This window comes from Micrasema longulum, unplaced genomic scaffold, assembly GCF_059751315.1.
Source record: "Micrasema longulum isolate JH-2025_06_02 unplaced genomic scaffold, ASM5975131v1 h1tg001600l, whole genome shotgun sequence".
Classification (NCBI taxonomy): Eukaryota; Metazoa; Arthropoda; class Insecta; order Trichoptera; family Brachycentridae; genus Micrasema; species Micrasema longulum.
The window spans coordinates 66,133-85,791 of record NW_028278781.1 but is presented as its reverse complement, the minus strand read 5'-3'; the positions used below and the strand labels follow the sequence as shown (position 1 = coordinate 85,791).

Sequence of the window (19,659 nt, the reverse complement as noted above, 5' to 3'; positions counted from 1 at the left end):
TCGTTTTACGAAGTGAAGGCCAGTAACCGGTTTTGAGTATCATCCTAACTGCCTTATTCTGTGGAATTTTTTTAGATTACCCTTTCATTAGATAAAAACAGTATCGACAAACAGCAATCATTCATATAAATCAAAACGCTTTATTGCTCAACTGTTCGCCCTCTTCTAGAATATGCCTCCGTGGTCTGGTCTCCATTCTATGTCAATCGCATAAGTCACATTGAATCAGTCCAACATCGCTTGCTTCGAAAAGTAGCGTGGATGCTTGGACTAGAGAGAGGTAATTATTCTTATGCTGATATAGAGTCAATGTTAAATATTTTTAGTTTACAAAAACGTAGAACTAATATTGATTCCATATATATGTTCAGCATACTAAATGAGATAATCGATGTTCCATCATTACTGGGACAAGTAAAATTCAATATCCCGACTCGTAGATTGAGAATTGTCTTGATGTCCCTTAAGTTTGTCAAGGTTTTTTTTTATGTTTTAAACTTTTTTTTTATTGTAATATTTAAACCCTATAAATTGTTTACATGGACAATGTCCGTTTATAAACAAATAAATAATAAATAAATCATTTGCTTGGTGGTTGAAAGATTTAGATAAGTCCTAACTTTAAGTTATGTAAAATAGGGATTAAATACACATAAACAGTTTAATAAATTGTAAGAAATACAGATATTTAAAAAAGAATAAATCGGTGTTGTAAAGATTTTAAAAAAGACAGTTCATTCTAGAAGTTTTTTTCCTGCCCGAAGCTCAAAATTATACAGATATTTCATATCAAGATATAGAAAGATGGTACTGGAAGTAGGAAAATTCTACTAGATTTGTGGAGCCTTGTTCTACTGTTCTTTTACCTCTCTATCCAACACTGCCGCCATCCAATAAGCTCGAATAGTGACATTAGAGAGTTGCACCTGAAATTGTAGGAGTAGAAATTTAAATAATACCTCAGTGATTTGCCAGCAGGATAGGCTGACACAAAAATGTGTAAGGCTGTCCCGCTGTATTTTTGAGGGCATATAAAAAATACAATATTTAAATTTAGTGTAATTTTTTATTGTACCTTTAAATAAAGATGTATAGTGTTTTTAAATATAAATTTTTGTATCAGAAACGTGAATGTTACACGTTATTTTTCAGAAATCACTCTGATCAACTTCTTTACGTAAAAAAATTACCTTCTCTGGTCATTTTCAAGAAACGTCGAAAACATTTCTTTACATCCTTAGAACTGTAATCTCTTTACGTTATTTTTTTATTTATATTATTCTCTTTCCTGGTTTCCTGGTCAGCGTCTTTGCCTACCACGCAAGAGGTCTCGGGTTCAATTCTTGACATGGTCGACATGAAATATTCAATTCGATGTTTGTTTTCACACTAGAATATTTCATAGTCCCTGGACTGGTATCTGAAGCGTAATACAGATCACCTTACCTTCATGCGACGAAAATGATCAAGATGCGCTGCGGTTGGTGCACCAATTTAATGCCCTATGCACCATTAAGCTTGCAACAGGAATGATAATGATGAATATTTGCAAACTTTATCTCCCTATTAAAAAGAACAGCTAAACATTTTAATTCATCAGGTTTTTTTGGGTACGTATTTTTTTTCAGCAAAAAATTTTTGACCAATCATATTTTTTCGTCAGTTTTTGGATTGGCTGTACTTATTTTTTGTACTTGAAGATTAAAAACAAATAAATTAGGCTTTCACTAACCAATAGCTTTGTAAATGCGTAAACTTTCAAAGTCCTTACATTTATATAAATGTTCTCTATCTTTGTTGTAATATAATTTTTAAGTATATTTTTTAAGGGTCCCTTAGTTTAACCGACGTTTCTCATAAAAGTCGCCAAAAACAGTATAAAATAAATCAATATTAAGAGTACTCTCTCCACACACCCGAAAACCGTTTTAAAGACCGAAGGACTTTCTATCGGTTTCGCTCATATTAAAAATTATTTTCGGCCCAAACTTTTCACATTTCAATTACATTTACCGCGATTGAAATCAATTTAACTCTACTGGTTTCATTGCCCCTTTCACTGCAAGTTTATCTACTTGTATGGAAGGACGACAGGACATGTCGGATATTGTCACAGACTGTGCCAATTCATTTGTGTAATAATCCAGTTACAAAAATCCATTTTATTTGTGATATTTTATAAATGAATAATTATCAATTAAATTTTTTGTCATCATTTTAGAAGATCATTTAACTCTACTGACGCTCTTCGTACAAGTCATAAAATAAATAGTAAGATGACTAACCTGGACGATCCTATTCTAATATATGCTTGCCATGGGAAGGATCCGAACCCGGCATCGTCTCCGCCAACTATTCGCCTCTGGGCAGCTTGCTTGGCGACTGATATTCCGCATCCTGATTATAAAACAAACAAAAAATATTAGAAATAATGCTGTTACGTGCTGAAAACAAATGAAACCAAAAAAAACATGGCGTAATCAAGTTTAACAAATAATATTTTTGATTTTTTATTTGTGTTTTGTCATTGCTAAATGTATTTTTGTTATATTTCAACCTAGTAAAAGTTAGCTAAAACCGAGTGACGGTTATTACAAGACCCCTAACCAGGCTCTGCGGATAAAATTAGCCTTTCTGAAACTTCCAGATAGGTTCTACAGTTCAGATGATGAAACACCTACACATTATATATAGTGTAAATGTGATGCTTTATATCTTAAAATAAGCAACATTCTTAAGGGATCACTTTAGCTAGGGTTTTCTAGGACAGCGGTGTCCATAAATTATCTGAGGACATAAGTCTCCTTGGCGGTTTATTTCCGTAGACCAGTGACTTTGATAGGAAATAATCCAATGGTGTCAACTAACAGGATCACGTAAGCCAATAAATAGAATCATTTCTGGGAATAATGCTGTCGCCAAACTTGTCGCTTAGTAAAGTCATGGTTTCACAACGAGCGCTGTAAATTTGGCGAACGAACACTGATTTTTAAAGTTAATTCTCGCAATGTGCCAGCGTTGTTCGTGTATAAGGTGTTCCATCATCGATTTGAGTATTGTTACGGAGCACAAATCGTCGCTTCAGTTCGTTTTTGTCCAACAGACTAAGACACAAATCTGCAGAAAAAGAGCTTTAAAGTTTTTTTTCCGAAATAGGCATAAACAATGACCTCAATTTAAATCATAATTCAAACTTAACTTAAGCATGTTCATTATTGTTCATTGTAATCGCTTAAGAGCAAAGCATGTTTTTAAGCACGTCGATAATTATTTGTGATTGAGCTATAGAAGTTTAAAGACTATCATAAGCGAGGCAATGCATACCAAGCATATCTAAAATAAACAATTGTTTTCAGGCGTTGCCTAGTAGGTGATTTGGTTCAGCCGGATGAATCTCACTCACGTCATAAATGTTTCAGCTCCTTTACTTCACATAAGTCAACAGATGGAAGAGTTGGGGAAATGTGGATGATTAAAAATGGGCAGAATGGTGAATGTTACACAGTGTGTAAAGTGGACACTTAAACCAGCCGATGACAGGTCATAAGCCCTGTAAATGCCTAGACTCCCATATTCCCTTTTCAAAAATGTTTTTCCTCTCTGTTGCAACAAATTTAAATATGAACAAATCCCTAGGGAGGAAATCCAGCCAGCCTGCTAGCATTTAGACATACCCAAACATTGTTGGACAATGATAAGTACTGCAATGGGTAGTATCCAAACTCTCTCATGTAGAGAAAACGAAAAAATTTCTTCTGTGTTCTCTCAATCATTAGTGAGTAAATAATATGCATGTGTTTATGACACAAATCAAAAAAATATAGATCCAAGGTACTGGTTTTGTGCCTTGTTGGTTAATTAAATTTCAACTATATGTCGTTATCATGAATCAGGTGTTATAATTATTTGATTTTTTGTTTACTTTTAAAAGATTACAATAATTATACTGTTCTCAACTAACGCAGAGCCACATAGTTCTTGAACTGGCAGTGTTTTGAGTGATACTCGTATATACAGGAGGCATTTGATATCTCTCCTTTTGAATAATTCTACCGGTACAACTTTTTATTGACGGAATATTTTAGACCCAGCATCATTGTAATATTTCTTCTGGTTGAATCGTTCAATGAACCTAAGATTTTATAGTGTACATTAATTATAGACAACTAACCAAAAAATAAATAACCCCCAGTGTGCATTTTGGCAAAATAAAACAAAATTCATTATAGGTGGTGAAAATTAATGGTTAATTAAATATTATATTCGCTTTATTAATACCAAACCACATCGCAAATCGACATACAATTAATAAAATCAATGGTTAGAATTGTTAGTTTTAATATGCTGTTAATTATTATACAAGCTTTGATTAGTTTTGATTTATATTATAAGAGCTATTTAGAAATTTATACAGCACATTCCTCCTCCCACCATTTTATTATTATATTGTTATTAATAATATTTTTTATATGTCTAAAGGCCAATTGCACGAAAATAGTTTAATGACTGTTGAATTTTCGTTAAAATGGACAAAATTAGTTGCACAGTAAAAATAATATAAAATAATAAATATTATTTAATATTCGAATATAACCACTTACCGACTTTTTTATGTCTACCGGTTTCGAGACGTACCCGTCTCTTCGTCAGGACACCAATTAAACCTAATATACACCTTCACCACAGTTGTTGCACTAAAATATAAAACCAACACGCCATGCATTTTTTTTTGCACCACAACAGGCCAGGAGGCCCAATTTTAATAAACTAATAGGAAAGCTTTAAAAAATAATGTTTAAAAAAAACAAAAAAGTCCTTTATACAATGTTCCACTGCAATGGTCACCCTTTTAAACCTATTAAACTTACCCCCTCCCTCCATCCCCTCTATTTTTTTCATTTATTTCTAAAACAACAGAGATTATTTTCAAGATTTAATCATTGCATGTGCTTATTAAAATGCATGTCTTGTTGGTTTTATATTTATGTGCAACAACTATGGTGAAGGTGTATAGAGGGTTTTGCATGTTGGTTTGCACGTTGGTTTAATTGGTGTCCTGATGAAGAGACGGGTACGTCTCGAAACCGGTAGACATAGAAAGGTCGGTAAGTAATTATATACAAATATTTAATAACATTTACTAAAATGTTTGACCACAAAGTTAATGCTTTAAATAATAATAAAATAATATAAAATAATCCAATAAACGTTTAAAAAACTATTAAAACTTATAAATCAGTAAATAAATTCCAAGTAAATTTAAATATTTTTTTTGAACCCGAGTAAAAACAGCTGTGTATTTTAATTAGTATTACTGTATTAATATTATCTATTTTTTTTTGGTATAATTTTAATTTTTCATGTATGTTCAAAATAATACAACTTTAAATTTCTTAATAAATATAACAGTGTAAGTCACTCTCCAAGCACAAGAGCTAGTATCTCTTTTGAAAAGTAACAGCTATAACATTAAAAAAAAAATATAATCGATTTTTTTTTTTAAATAAATATTTGCGTTCTTATGATTTACCCAAATATTTAATTTTGAGGGCCATTTTCAACGAGTTGTAAATAACTCACTATTAGAAAATGGAAATCGAGTTGGGGTAGAGTGGGATTCGAACCACGGACCTTTGGTCTGTGAGTCCGAGACACTAGCCACAGGACCACAACCCGATTTTAAATATACCCACACACATGCCATGGCTATGTGGGATTTTTTTAGTTTTATAAATAAATTATATATTATGTACAACAATATTTTGAGTTTGTCCAAATTTTTGTGGACAAGGACTGGATTCAACTCCCTGGTGAGCTGTTTATATTAACATATTACAACAGAGGTGAATCCAGGTGTTACGCAGTGTGTAAAGTGGCCACTTAAACCAGCCATTGACAGGTCATAAGCCCTGTAGATGACTAGACTTCTATATTACCTTCTCTTTAATGTTCTTCATCTCTTGTAATATGTTAATATAAACAGCTCCTCAGGGAGTTGAATCCAGTCCTTGTCAACAAAAATTTGGACAAAATAAAAATATTGTTGATAAATCCACCTGGTCCATGTAGAAGTATATAAATTGAAAAAATAACATTTTCAGGCGTTGCCTAGTATGTAGGTGAAATAATTCAATTAGAAGAATTTCACCCGCATAAATAAAGGTTTCAGCTTTTTAACTTCACAAACATCAACAGACGAAAGAATTGAGGGAATAAAGATGTTCGAATATGGGCAGAATGGTGAATGTTACACAGTGTGTAAAGTGGCCACTTAAACCAGCCATTGACAGGTCATTAGCCCTGTAGATGCCTAGACTTCTATATTACCTTCTCTTAAATGTTCTTCATCTCTGTTGTAATACGTTCATATATTATGTAATAAAAAATGGACTAAAACGTAAACAAAAAAAGGTTGAATAAATAATTAAGTAGATACTTAATCAATGGTAAAATTTTCTTTTTTTTTTTTCCCCTGAAATTTTATTTTTTTATTTTTTATTTAAGCGTGTACAGACGGATGCATTACAAAACCATTATTCTTTCTAGAATATTCCCTTCTCAAAAATGTTTTCCCTCTCTGTTGAAATAAATTTGAATATGAATAACTCCCCAGGGAGGAAATCCAGCCAGTCTGCAAGGATTTGGACATACTCGAACATTGTCAAAGTAATTTGATTTATTTCTTTAAAATAGATCTATTTTGGGCTGAGATATACTAGGTGATCTAAAAACTGTTTCAACCTATCATAAATGGTTTACACACTCTCATATTTCATTCTTTTTATCGTCATGTTCCTTTTTTTCACAATGTGGTACATTTATAATTTACAATTTATAATAAATAATATTTCGCTACCTTCTTTTGTAGAAGTCAATCGACTTCCAGAAGTTTCCACGCCATGTTCTTTCCTTAGCGAATACTTATATCTATCTACGAGTTTGTTACACTTAACCACAGAACACATTTCTAAAATTATCACTAGTAACACAGATATATTCGTTTTACACATTATTAGCTGGTTTTAAAGCAAGCCCAAAACACTTTTAAAAAATTGAAATGTTGCTGTAATTGAATTAAATTAATTAATTAAAATTAATAAAAAGATCCGATCAACTAAAATTTCAAGACTGGTCATCTTAAAAATAAATTATAAAAACAATCTGACTTAAGAATAGAACATGTCATCCAATAGCATAATCCCCCAGTCTACACACGTGCGTTTCCAGAAATTCTCCAGCAGCCTAGTGGACCACATGGTGACGATATCTACCTACTGTCTACAAAAGATTCTCTTCGGACATCTATCTCCCTTTGTTAACCATGGAGTTGATACAGTGCTTTATTTATTTAGTTTTTATTGCTTAGTTCTTGGCATGAACACTTGACAAACTTACTACTATGCTCTATTTTTTATAAATTTATTGATATCATTCTAACTTTGCTAGAATTCCACTCGTCCATGCGCTTTGTAGCTGCACAATGATTGGTTATCTGGCTTTCATATACCAACTTAAAAATACCTAAATTTTATAAATGGGGTCTAGAATTCCAATCGTCTATGCGCTTAGTAGCTGCAAGACGCGTTGTAATCTTATTCCTTTTTATTATTCATATTATTTTTATTTTTTTTAGTATCATTAATACACTAAATTTATTTGTCAATTTTTAAAATGTGTAAATGGGGGCTAAATTTCTAACTGTCTATGCGCTCTGTAGCTGCAAGACGTCCTGTAATCTAGCTCCTATCTATTATAATTTTTTATTGATCTTAATTGAAAACGAGGAACTAGAATCCCAACCGTCCATGCGCTCTGTAGCTGCAAGACGTACTGGGATATTTATTAATTGTACAGCGCCCTTGAGGTGATTTTCACAAAAATTAGCTCTACATAAATTATCCAACTATATATATATATATATATATAATAGCGCCATATCACAAGCCACGAATATCGATTATAATATTATGTGAAATGGATTTAGAAAAATTAATTGTATTTTAAAAATTAATATGGATATTGCGAAGAAATGTTTTCATACATAACTTTTAAAATAAAATTGTTGAAAAATACGTTGACAAAAACGCAAAATGTTTGGCCTTAATAAAAGGGAAATATCACGTACTACGAAACCAATAAAATATATATGAAATGGATTTAAAATAATTCATTGTATTTTCAAAATCAAATATAAAAAAATATGTCTCTCGAAAAACGCGACATGTTTGGCATTGATAGTTGTGACGTTAAGATTCGTAACGACGTTCCATAAAAATTTTAATGGTTGGGGACAAAGTTGAAAATTAACATGAATCGTGACGTATTAGGGGCATGGCCAATGCAATGACCGTTTTTGCGGAAATTCAAAATTACAAATTTTAAAATATTGTTTATGCTATGGCAAACAATAAGTAGCAGAAATGATTTATTTTACCCGACAGTATTTTATACACCCTTATTTCCATAAATTGAAAAAAAAACGTGATATTCCCTATTCTAAATCAAATTATTTGTACTCGATAAAGGTCGAAAAACATGGGTAGAAAACGGAAAATTGTTTCCGGTTGGCGTAATAACACCATAACTGATTGGTTATTGTAAACACGTGTTTTCATGAATCTGTGACTTTCAAAGAGTTCATTTTTATTAATTTTTTTATGTATTTTGGGGAACTTCGTCGTACAAAATGCTCCAATTGTTACCGCGTGTTAGAAAACATTTTTCATATCCAATTTCTCGTAGTTTCTCATTGAACTTGAGCATCCCTACTCGAACGTACCCAATATGGGCACTGGCAACGCCAAGTGCCAGGCCCACTAACAAACCAACCTAACACGGCACCAACTGCGGCGAGACGGAAACGTAAATCAGACTCTCCGTTCAACGTTAGTACCGGTCGATAGACACGACACCGCTAACGCTATTTATCGTAAACGTAAATTCAATTCGCGTTCATTGAATAATGCTAAAATTAATTCAGTATTGTCTTCATCTCTCGTTAATTATACTGCAATTTTTGTTACAGCAATTAAGCCTCAAAATTAGTAAACAAAATTCTACATTCTATTGAAGGGAATCTTTTATTTTAATGCCATCCATTCGCCTTACTTCACCAACATTCTCATTTCAAATGAACATCCTAAATCAGACACACCTAATGTATTTAAGCAATTTAAATTAAGAGACTAATACGTCATTCTGTCACCTGTTCGGAACAATATAAAAATGCAAATGTCCTTTATTTCTGAGTACACCTTGTAACAGGACGTGACATCGTGAAAAAATTCGTGAATTTGAGATAAAAAGACGATTTCAAGTTCGTTTCTGTGATAAATTAATCAGATCTTCGATCGCCACGATCAAGGATGATCCTTGATACTCCTGCGCATTCTAATTAGCTATTTCCGACGGGCAGGCAGATAAAATCTAACCAACACGATATAATCATTGACTAATGATTGAAGAAATACAGATATTTAAACATAGGCAAAACGAATACATATTACACAGTGTGTAAAACATGCCTGGGTTTACAAATCGATATAGCTAAAACCCATGTACTGTGTAATACTTCGTGCCTTGATGCTCAAAACCCCTGACTCTGTCAAATCAAATCAAATCATCAAAGGGTCGAGAGTTTCAAATACCTGGGAGAATATGTTACAGAAAATGGCAGCTTTCAAAAATAACTGGGAGTGCGGTTAAGAGTAGCAGGCTCCATATTCAACAGTATGAAGGCTGTCTGAAGATCGGATATTTACTCAGTGAAAACCAAATCCCGCGTATATAACGCCTGCATAACACCTATTCTCCTCTACGGATGCGAATTGTTGGACCTCATTAGCGCCCAAATACCGAAAATCTGAAGGGGAAGATTCCCATCGCGATTGCAAAGCATCAAGAAGAGCATTTAACGCCTTTTTTTTATTCGATTGAGACATTCCTTCAGTTGGAGTAGACGGAGGTCACCAATAACAGAGGTACGCCTTCTTTCAGGTGGAAATTTGCAGATCGTCGCTGAACTTCCAGATCCAAACGAAACAAGCCCGTTAGAACCGGAAGTGCATCCGTCGAGCATGTCCTATATGCTCTAGCAAAAGCCATGAGAGGTTGCATTTGTCCGCTTAAAATAACAAACACATTCAACAGTATGAAGGCTGTCTGTAGATCGGATATTTACTCAGTGAAAATCAAATGCCGCGTATATAACGCCTGCATAACACCTATTCTCCTCTACGGATGCAAATCGTAGCACCTCATTAGCGCCCAAATACCGAAATTCTGAATTTTGAGAATGGGTGTCGAGGAAGAGTCTTGGGTGTGCGGTGGTTTGACTTTGAGAGGAATGAGGTAATAAAAGACTCCTGTGACAACTGTCATCAAGCGGAGGCGATAAGGTTGGCTAGGCCATATACTGCGGATGCCTCCTGAGATCCTTGACCACGCTTGCCTACTTTACAAGGCATCAGGTTCTTGACGTCCTGGACGTACACTGCTGACAGTTCGCCGGCAGTTTATGTCAGAACTTTGGAACGAGAACCCGACATTGGCAACTGACAGAGATGCATGGAAGCTCTTTGCGGATACCATATGCTCCAACTCGGTTGCGAACATGGAATGATAATGTAAAGTGGCCACTTAAATCAGCCAATGACAGGTCATAGGCCCTATAAATGCCTAGACTTTCATATTTCCATCTCTAAAATGATCTTTTTCTCTGTTGTAATTTGTCAATACCGATAAATTTTTCAACAGAGGCGGAGATCGAAAAGGTAATATCGTCTACACATACATTCCTTCTACATTCATACATCTTATCTTTCATGTTCTTCGGTTGTGTCTGCTTTTGACATGAACAGACTTGCGATTTTGATTTATCTGACCATACCACCTCTTTCTTAGTCGTCCTCGTCTGACGTTACCATTCATTCTTACCATTTATGTATTTTCTGCCATTCTTTCCTCATCCATTCATTCTGTATGACAAAACTATTTAAGTTATCCTATCTTAATCTCATCAATTACACCTGCCTCATATTTGCACTCTCGCCTGATTTTATTATTCGTAACTCTGCACATTCGTCTTAGAGATTGCATTTTGGCCACATTCACCCCGCTTTCATCCTTCCTCAGCCAGATCAATGTTTCACTTACACACATAACTTTTGTGACTAAAGCTCCATTGTGCACTGCCAGTCTAGCTTTGATTGACATACTTTTGGCAATTACTTCACGTTTTACATTTTTTTAAATTTTGGGCATTTGTTAAGACTTGTGCTCGTGATGAAGATGTTCATGACCGTACCAATACAGCGTGATTAAATTAGAGATCGCTTTCTGCCGTACTCTGCGATAAAACGATGCCTTTTAATATAAAGGCAAAGTTTACAAAACAATGGGAAGATCCGCATTATTGTACGGTGCAAAAAGCTGAACAATATCCAAAAAGCAGGAAAAACAGCTGAATACAACTGAAATGCACTGGGCAGGTGGTGTAACACGCATGGAGAGGATCCGCAATAAGTATATCAAAGGGTCGTTCAAAGTGGCACCGATAGCTGATAAGCTAAGAGAAAGCGGAATGAGATGGTATGGTCACATCATGCGTAGAGATGAAGATAAGAAGAGCGTTCAACATCCTAGCTAAACCTAGAGGTAGAGGCAGACCTCCAGTAACATGGAGGTCTAGTATTGAGAAGGAGTTGACGGCACAAGATGTTCCTGTTGTATTCACCTTGAACAAAGGATCCTGGCTCTTGCATACATGGAGGCCTGTCCCTGGATGAACATTCCTTTCAATATCTTTTTCTACTGCTCCATCTCATGAGATCATGCAATCGATATAAAAAAAAATCTACTCTTCAACACATTCGTTGTTCACATTTATTATGCACTCAGTAACCTCATTTCCCCTTAGTATTAAAACAATTTGAAAAAAGTGTAGAAGGTGAACTTTCTTATTTCATCATCATCATTATATTTCTACACCTCATAGTGCATAGGGTACTGCATTGATACGCCAATCGCAGTGTATCTTGATCATTTTTGTTACATGGAGGTTAGATGATCAGTCTAAGGCCACAGGTACCAGTCCAGGGATTATACAATATTCTTGTTTAAAAACATATTTTTAAATGAATATTTTATCTCAGCTCTGTCAGGAATCGAGCCAGAGACCTCTTATGTGGTAGGCAAACGCCCAGATCACTAAAATACGAGACCAATAATTTCTTTCAGATAAAGATTATTGTAATCTATATAATACATGGGGTTCAAACTGTCAGTAGGGTCGCAGTGAGTCACATCTTGCTGGAGGGTGTGATTCTATAAAATGCTGCGAACGCCCAGATGCATTCCACCGGCAACACTACTGACTAGTCCTACTCGTTAGCGTCCACGTCGCGAACCCCGGGCAATGGGATCACACTCATAACGGTGTGATCGCAGCAGATAACGAGAGGATAAAAGGCGAGTTTCTGGCGCCTCAAAATCAGAACCAACTAGCTAAGGGAAGGTAACCCCGACAGAAAAATCCACCAGAGAAGGCAACGGGAAACCACTCTGGTTATTTTTTCCTAGGAATCACTATGGCGAGTACTCCAATAAGCAGTTGTCCTGGCTTTGGAATATAAGAGTAGCGCAGGATACAGATTCTTTCGCTATTAATTAATTAAATTAATCTAAATGTCCCCTTCCGCGTGACAAGAAATAAGTATTTATTCCATCTGCCAGTCTGTAGCACTAACTACGCACAATACTCTTTCCTCTATCGTTCTTGCTCTAACTATAATGCTTTTTTTTCATCTATTGATATATTTTACATGTCCCTCATATTAGGAATTTGCTGGAGAGACCACATCACTAATGACGAGGTTCTTAACAGAATCAAAGAAGGTAGGCACCTTATCAAAACTATTTCAGAGAGGCGAGCCCGATGGATCGGCCACATTATGCGCCATAAGGGTCTCCTGCATGGCATCATAGAGGGAATGGCTGAGGGGACAAATTATAGAGGGCGCCCCGGCGGGAATATTTGGAGCAAGTGTGCAAAGATTTTAACTGCGCCTCATATGTCGAGCTGAAGAGGGCTGCAGAAAATAGAGACCAATGGAGGACGAGATGCGGGACTTTGCTGCAAACCAATTCCTAGGATTGAGACTGCAAAGAAGAAAACATGTCCCTTAATTTATTTAAAAATAAATTAAGACTCATACTTTCTGGCTGCGATACGATCCCACTTGCTATTTAATGATGCTCACACTTACACACACTTGAACACTTACTTCCACACAAATACACACAAACACACCTCTACACTTACTCTCATACAAATACACAAAAAATATGTATTATTTTCATTTAGAAACTTCGCTGGTCTGTCTTTAAACCGTATCTTTTTTATGTTATTATATCATTGTCGACTGTTTGTTTCTGTAAAGTAAAATAAATAAATGGTGATCAGAGAGATCTGATGAGGTACCGCAAGAAGAAGATAATAAACAAAATAAGCGCCCTTGAGGTATTATATTACGAAAATTGTGCCATATAAGTTATCCATAACAATAATAACCATGATTTTCAAAATTGTTTTACAAATAGACGCTGCTTTATGACACTAAACGGTACTCAAATCACTTTCGATCATCGAATCACTCACAAATCATTAATATTTACACCAAGTACACATTGATTAAGACTCGCGGTCGGAATAACTCTGTTACTTGGAACTTCTGTCGCGTACAAAAGTACTCCGCGGCTCCTAATTGGTACCGGTCACGTAAGGAAGGCGGCTGAAATCGAACTGAGATCCAAATGCCTGCCTCTGGGTTGGCGAACGTAATCGACTCATTAATTGCTAAAAAGGAAATTTAAATGGCAAATGTGTAAACTTGATTTTTGACCCGTTCGCGTCAGGAAATACCATATTTTTTATTTATTTTTTTTACAATTTTAAATTAGTAATAATAATAATAATCAAGGTTTATTGACAAAAATACCAAGAACTTTATCTACTACATTCAATTCAAATGATTTATTTTAAATATAACGTATACATTACAAACATACAGGGTGTTCTTTAAACCCTGTCACATCCGAAACCACGATGATCAGTATGGACAAGAAGACATATTAGCATATTCAAAAAATATTTAGAACGCAGAAATTAAAAAAAAAAAAAACTAAAAAAAACAAATGGTTTCTTACTTCTGCAGGGGAGAAGCGAGGGGGACGTGGCCATGTGGTTGACGGTGTATCAGACTCCCTCCTCCCCTCTCCTCAATTCTCCCTTGCAGAAGTAAGCAACCATGTACCATTTATTTTTGTACATATTATTAGTTCTAAAAATGTATTTTAATGTGCCAATATATCTTCTTGCTCATACTGATCATCGTGGTTTCGGATGTGACAGGTTTTAAAAAACACCTGTTTATTCAACCCGTACATATTATCAAAAAGAAAAAAATACATGGAAGAGATTCATGTCAAAGTAGCAGGAGAATCCTGCTCCGGAAAACCCCTTCGGATACATGAAACAGATCAACATCCAGAGCGATTTTGTTCAGCATAGTGGTAGCCCTTCCAACGGCAGGGTGCTCCTGTATATCGGAATATGAAACAATCTAGTCTGACGCTGTCTTAGATAATTATCAGGAACATACAAAACAATGCTCATCATAATCTCAGAATTATCGATCACGCCGTGCAACAATCGATAAAAATGTGTAGTCAAATACACATTCCTTCTAGTCTCTTAATTGTTGTAGCCAACACACTTAGGTATTGAATTTCTCTGGATCAAGTCTAGTCTGCCTAACTAGGTACAACCTGTTTTAAGGCAGACATTTTAATGCAAAATAAACAATTACATTTCTGCCTACTAGTTAATTTATTATACAGTTATACAATATTAATTGATTCCATTTATAATTTAAGAATGTTTTTCAATAAATTTTCAATTTTTTCTCTACCTAAACCCAGTAACCATTTTTTTTACAAATGTATTTAATTGAATCCGGGTCTCGGGTAGCATATTGAATATTTTGGGGCCCAGAAACCTGAAATTTCTTTGCCCGAATTCAGAGTTTGCGATAGACCCCATGACCCATCCTCTAGTTTGACTTCTGGTAGTGTGGGAGTGTTCCTTTTGGGATTTGGTAGAATAATTTGCTTTCACGAACATTTAAGATCTCAAATTCTTCAAATAATCGTCTAACGCTTCCGATTTGACAACAATTTCACCCAATTTGTGTATTAGACGACTCAATATTCTTTGCTTCAAATCTTTTCTCATCCATATAATATCCGCTTAAGACTAAAGCAAATGTGTAATCAACAAATTAAAACAGAGATAGAATACCTTAAAGAAGGAAATATGGAAGTCTAGGCATTTACAGGGCTTTTGACCTGTCGATGGCTGGTTTAAGTAGCCACTTTACTCACTGTGTAACATTCACCATTTTGCCTATGTTTGAACATCCATATTTCTTCAATTCTTTTATTTGTTGGTTTTAGTGAAGTTAAAGAGCTGAAACCTTCTGAAGAGATTCATCTGACTGAATTATTTCACATACTAGGCAACGCCTGAAAATAATTTTCAATTTTTTAAACTTTTTCTTGTTCCAGCTGGTTTTATTACAATATTTGAGTTTGTCCAAATCTTTGCAGACAAAAGACTGGATTTCACCTCCTCGGGAGTCATTAAGATTAACAAATTACAAAAGGGATCAAACATAGGCAAAATGGTAAATGTTACAAAAGGTGTAAAGTGGCTACATAAACCAGCTAATGACAGGTCATAAGCCCTGTAAATCTCTAGACTTCCATATGACGTTATTTGACGTATAATCCAACCCTGTTGTAATTTGTTAATCTTAATGACTCCCTAGAGGGTAAAATCCAGTCTTTTGTCTGCAAACTTTTGGACAAATTCAAATACTGTAGTAAATATGTAATTAAACGAAAATAGCAAGGATTGAGAATCCAAAATTAAAACAAAAGACTGGAGTTGTAAAGCTCTTTAATTTCAATAAAATCAACAGTGCTCAAACATTGGCAAAATGATAAATGTTACTCAGTGTGTAAAGTGGCCACTTATATCAGCCAACGACAGGTTATAAGCCCTGTAAATGCCTAGAATTCCATATACTCTTCTCTAAAATATTTTCCATCCCTGTTGTAATTTGTCAATATTAATTGAATTGGTTATATTTTTATTAAGATACCAGTTTTAAAGATGTCGCGAAAGCGATGAAATCGGTCGCTGGTTATTCCATTTTTTTAGATTTTATTATCACTCGTATTTTATATCTATACGAGCGGACCCGACAGACGTTGTCCTGCCCGAGAGTTGGCTTGCCTGCCATTAGCTTTGGAAAAGACTTTTCATTGTAAATAGGTACCTAGGTACTTGTTTTTGATTGAATTCCAAAAATTGTTGATATTCAAATATTGAATTTAAGTAGGTACTTATTTATGGTTGAATTCCAAAATATAATTTTTTTTTTTTCAATATGGCATTCTTATAGCAAACGTCAAACTTCGGTCTTCTCACCAACAGAGGGGTGTACTTATGTAGGAATACGATTTTTTTAAATGTATTGAATTTAATATTATTTTAGTATTACCAAAAATCCAGTAAAAAGGAATAAATGGGTAGAAATTATAAGGAATTTAAGGAAAGAATCTGATAGAGGTCCACAAAAAATAAATGCTGTTTGTAAACATTCTAAAACAAACTTTTTAGACAAAAAACAACATCTTTCCATTTTTCCGTAATTGCATTCTCCTCAAATGTAACCGTGATAGATCGATGAATAAAACATTTATGCTCTTTACTTATTTTTTACATATTAGATTGAAGATTTTAATATCTACGAACACGCACAGCGCAAAGATCTATATTTCCTTGAAAACCGCACGTAAATCGGTTGAGCCGTTTAGGAGTTCAGCGACATCACACGTACAGAGAAATGATATATATATATAAAGAAATATTAATCATTTTCATTCATAAACTTGAACAAGACAGAGGTTTTCAAAGGGTTAAAACTTCTAATATATGATTATTTCCTAGTTGGTCGACTGATATTATGAATAATTTCACTTTTCTCCGGATAATCAAACAGATTTATAGAAAATACCTCTTTATTTATTTAACTTTTTGTATATAATATTAATTGTACATTGGCGGGCTAATTGCCAAATGGCGATTTCTTCCAACCAACCAATAAAATTAAAAAATATTTTTATAATTTAAGTTAAAAACAAATTTAATAGAAAATAAAGACAAAAAAAGCTTAAGATATTTAAAAATAGAAATAAATGTATTTGTGTATAAATTACCTTAAAACAATACCATTGCTCATTAGGAAAAAGGAAAAAAGAGGAGGAGAGATTAAGGAAGAGAAAGTTTAACTCTCATAGTTTAACTTCCCTTACTAAACGTAAAAGCATTTCTGATCTGTCTTTCCTCTTCAAAATTTTGAACAATTTTATCGATAGTCCATATCTCTCGGAGCGTATTTCAATCAATTGTCCCGTAAAGTCAACACAAGTTCATTTTTTTATAATTCATTGCCCAAAAAAAAAATATGTTCAAAACCCGTTTATTTATCGTGGCTGCTCCAAATTTAATTTACTTTGTCCCCATTTAGATATTTTAAATACAAAATTTTGTGACATCAAAAAAATCTTTTTGAAACACTGTAAAATGAAACATTTGTCAGTGTGTAACAAGTTTATGTTCCTTTAAATATGTTTATTTTATTATAATATAAAAATTTTGAATTTGTCAACTTTATTATGAAAATCCCTCTCCTCCACTCCTCCACTCTATTTCCTCATCCCTTAACCTTCTTACGAGCTCTTTTTTTTCTCATGTCTTATATAATATATTATTTTTCTCTTTACTGTGTAACATGTTCTCTCATTATATTTGTGAAAAACTATAACTGGATGGATGTACTATTTTTTATATTTAGTATTCTTATATAACAGGTGAGGAAAGAGGTGGAGGAGTGAAGGAGAGGGATTTTCATAATATAGTTGACCAATTCAAAATTTTGATATCTAAATTTAGTAAATGGGGTCTAGAATTTCAACCGTCCATGCGCTCAGTAGCTGCAAGACTTGTTGTTATCTAAATTCTAATTTTATAAATTTGCTTTTTATTTCGTTTTTTAAAATATCACTTAAACTCTAAACTTCATTGTCAAAAAAAATAAATTCAAAATGAAAATTTACATAGGGGCTAGATTGTCCATGCGCTCTGTAGCTGCAAGACGTTCTGTTATCTAGCTCATATACATCATAATTGTAATATATCATAATTGGAGACGAGAATCCCAACCGTCCATGCGCTCTGTAGCTGCAAGACGTGTTGGGATATTTATTTATTGTACAGCGCCCTTGAGGTGATATTCACAAAAATAGCGCTATATAAATTATCCAAACATTATTATTATTATTAAAACAACTGTTGTTTTTCCTTAATAAATATTTTAAAAAAGGAGATGTTCCTTCAGACGTGATTTAAACAGAGATACTGTAGCAAACTCTTTGATGGTGGATAGGAGATGATTCCACAGTCAAGCGGCATGGACACTATATGAGTTAGAGAAGAAAGAGGAATTGTGGATGGGTATTAAGAGTGCCTTAAGAATTAGAACGAAGAGGTAAACCATGAACTGGGAATGGGAAGATAAAGACGTCGTACCTCCACCTTGACGGTTTAGTTAAAGATAAATTCCCTCTAGCGATTATAAAGATATACTACTGACCCCCACCTTCAAGTTTTGGTTAGGTAAATCGATATGAAACAAGGGGAAGCGTACGTCACTGTACACATATCTTTTTTTTTGTATTGATTTTTATTTAAGACGGTAAACATGAACAGAAAATATAAAAGGAAAAATAATGAAACTCAATAAACCGCGAAACCGGCTTGTCAGCAGGTTTTTTTATTTTCCTTTACAAAGAAAAACGTTAAAGAAATTTTATAAATTTAAAAAGTAATATAAAAATTATTAAGAACTACAAAAATTGAAATAGATGACTGTTAGCATTAAATAATAAAATCAATACAAGCCTTGTTACATATTAGCCATTTAATTATTTTTTTCTACGCTCCAAAATGACATAGCTTCAGTATGACTTCATAGTTGAAGATCAAATTCTCCCGACCGACTACAAATATATACTACCGATCCCCCCACCATCAGGTTTTGATGTAACTACATCGGTTTGTATCGACGTGTCTAGAACCCCTCGATACGTTTATCTACGCATTAAAAGTTACACAAATTTTGTTCCACCGAGCAATTTTTAATTAAGTTACGATTTATTTATATTTTTAAACGTTTTGAGGTTGGCACTTTTTTCTTAAAGGCCTATTCAAAATATGAGACAGAAATAAATAAATTTTGAAGTCGAATTAAATTCCGACATAACTGTCAGCTTAATAAAACGAACGCCTAGATGCAAAAAATAATGTCGCTAGGTTTTGCTCTATTAACATATAAGAGTATCTAGGCGTTAAAAGGTTACCACTGTAAAAAATAAATTTAGTTGTTATATTGTTTCTATCTGTTTTACTATCTTTCGAAGAGAACGTATCGAGAAACGGCATTGTAATCGCTCAGTTCTACCTCAGTAGATAAA

General features: G+C 34.0%; 1 protein-coding gene across 1 annotated transcript in view; it reads right to left on the bottom strand.

Annotated features, from left to right (window-relative positions):
- The window catches only part of LOC148274723 (uncharacterized), a 98,644-nt gene that overhangs the window by 25,716 nt on the left and 53,269 nt on the right, over positions 1 to 19,659 (bottom strand). Inside the window, exon 3 of the mRNA XM_088236741.1 lies at positions 2,286 to 2,397. Coding sequence (XP_088092867.1) covers positions 2,286 to 2,397 — 112 coding nt within the window. The remainder of the gene's footprint in view (positions 1 to 2,285; positions 2,398 to 19,659) is intronic.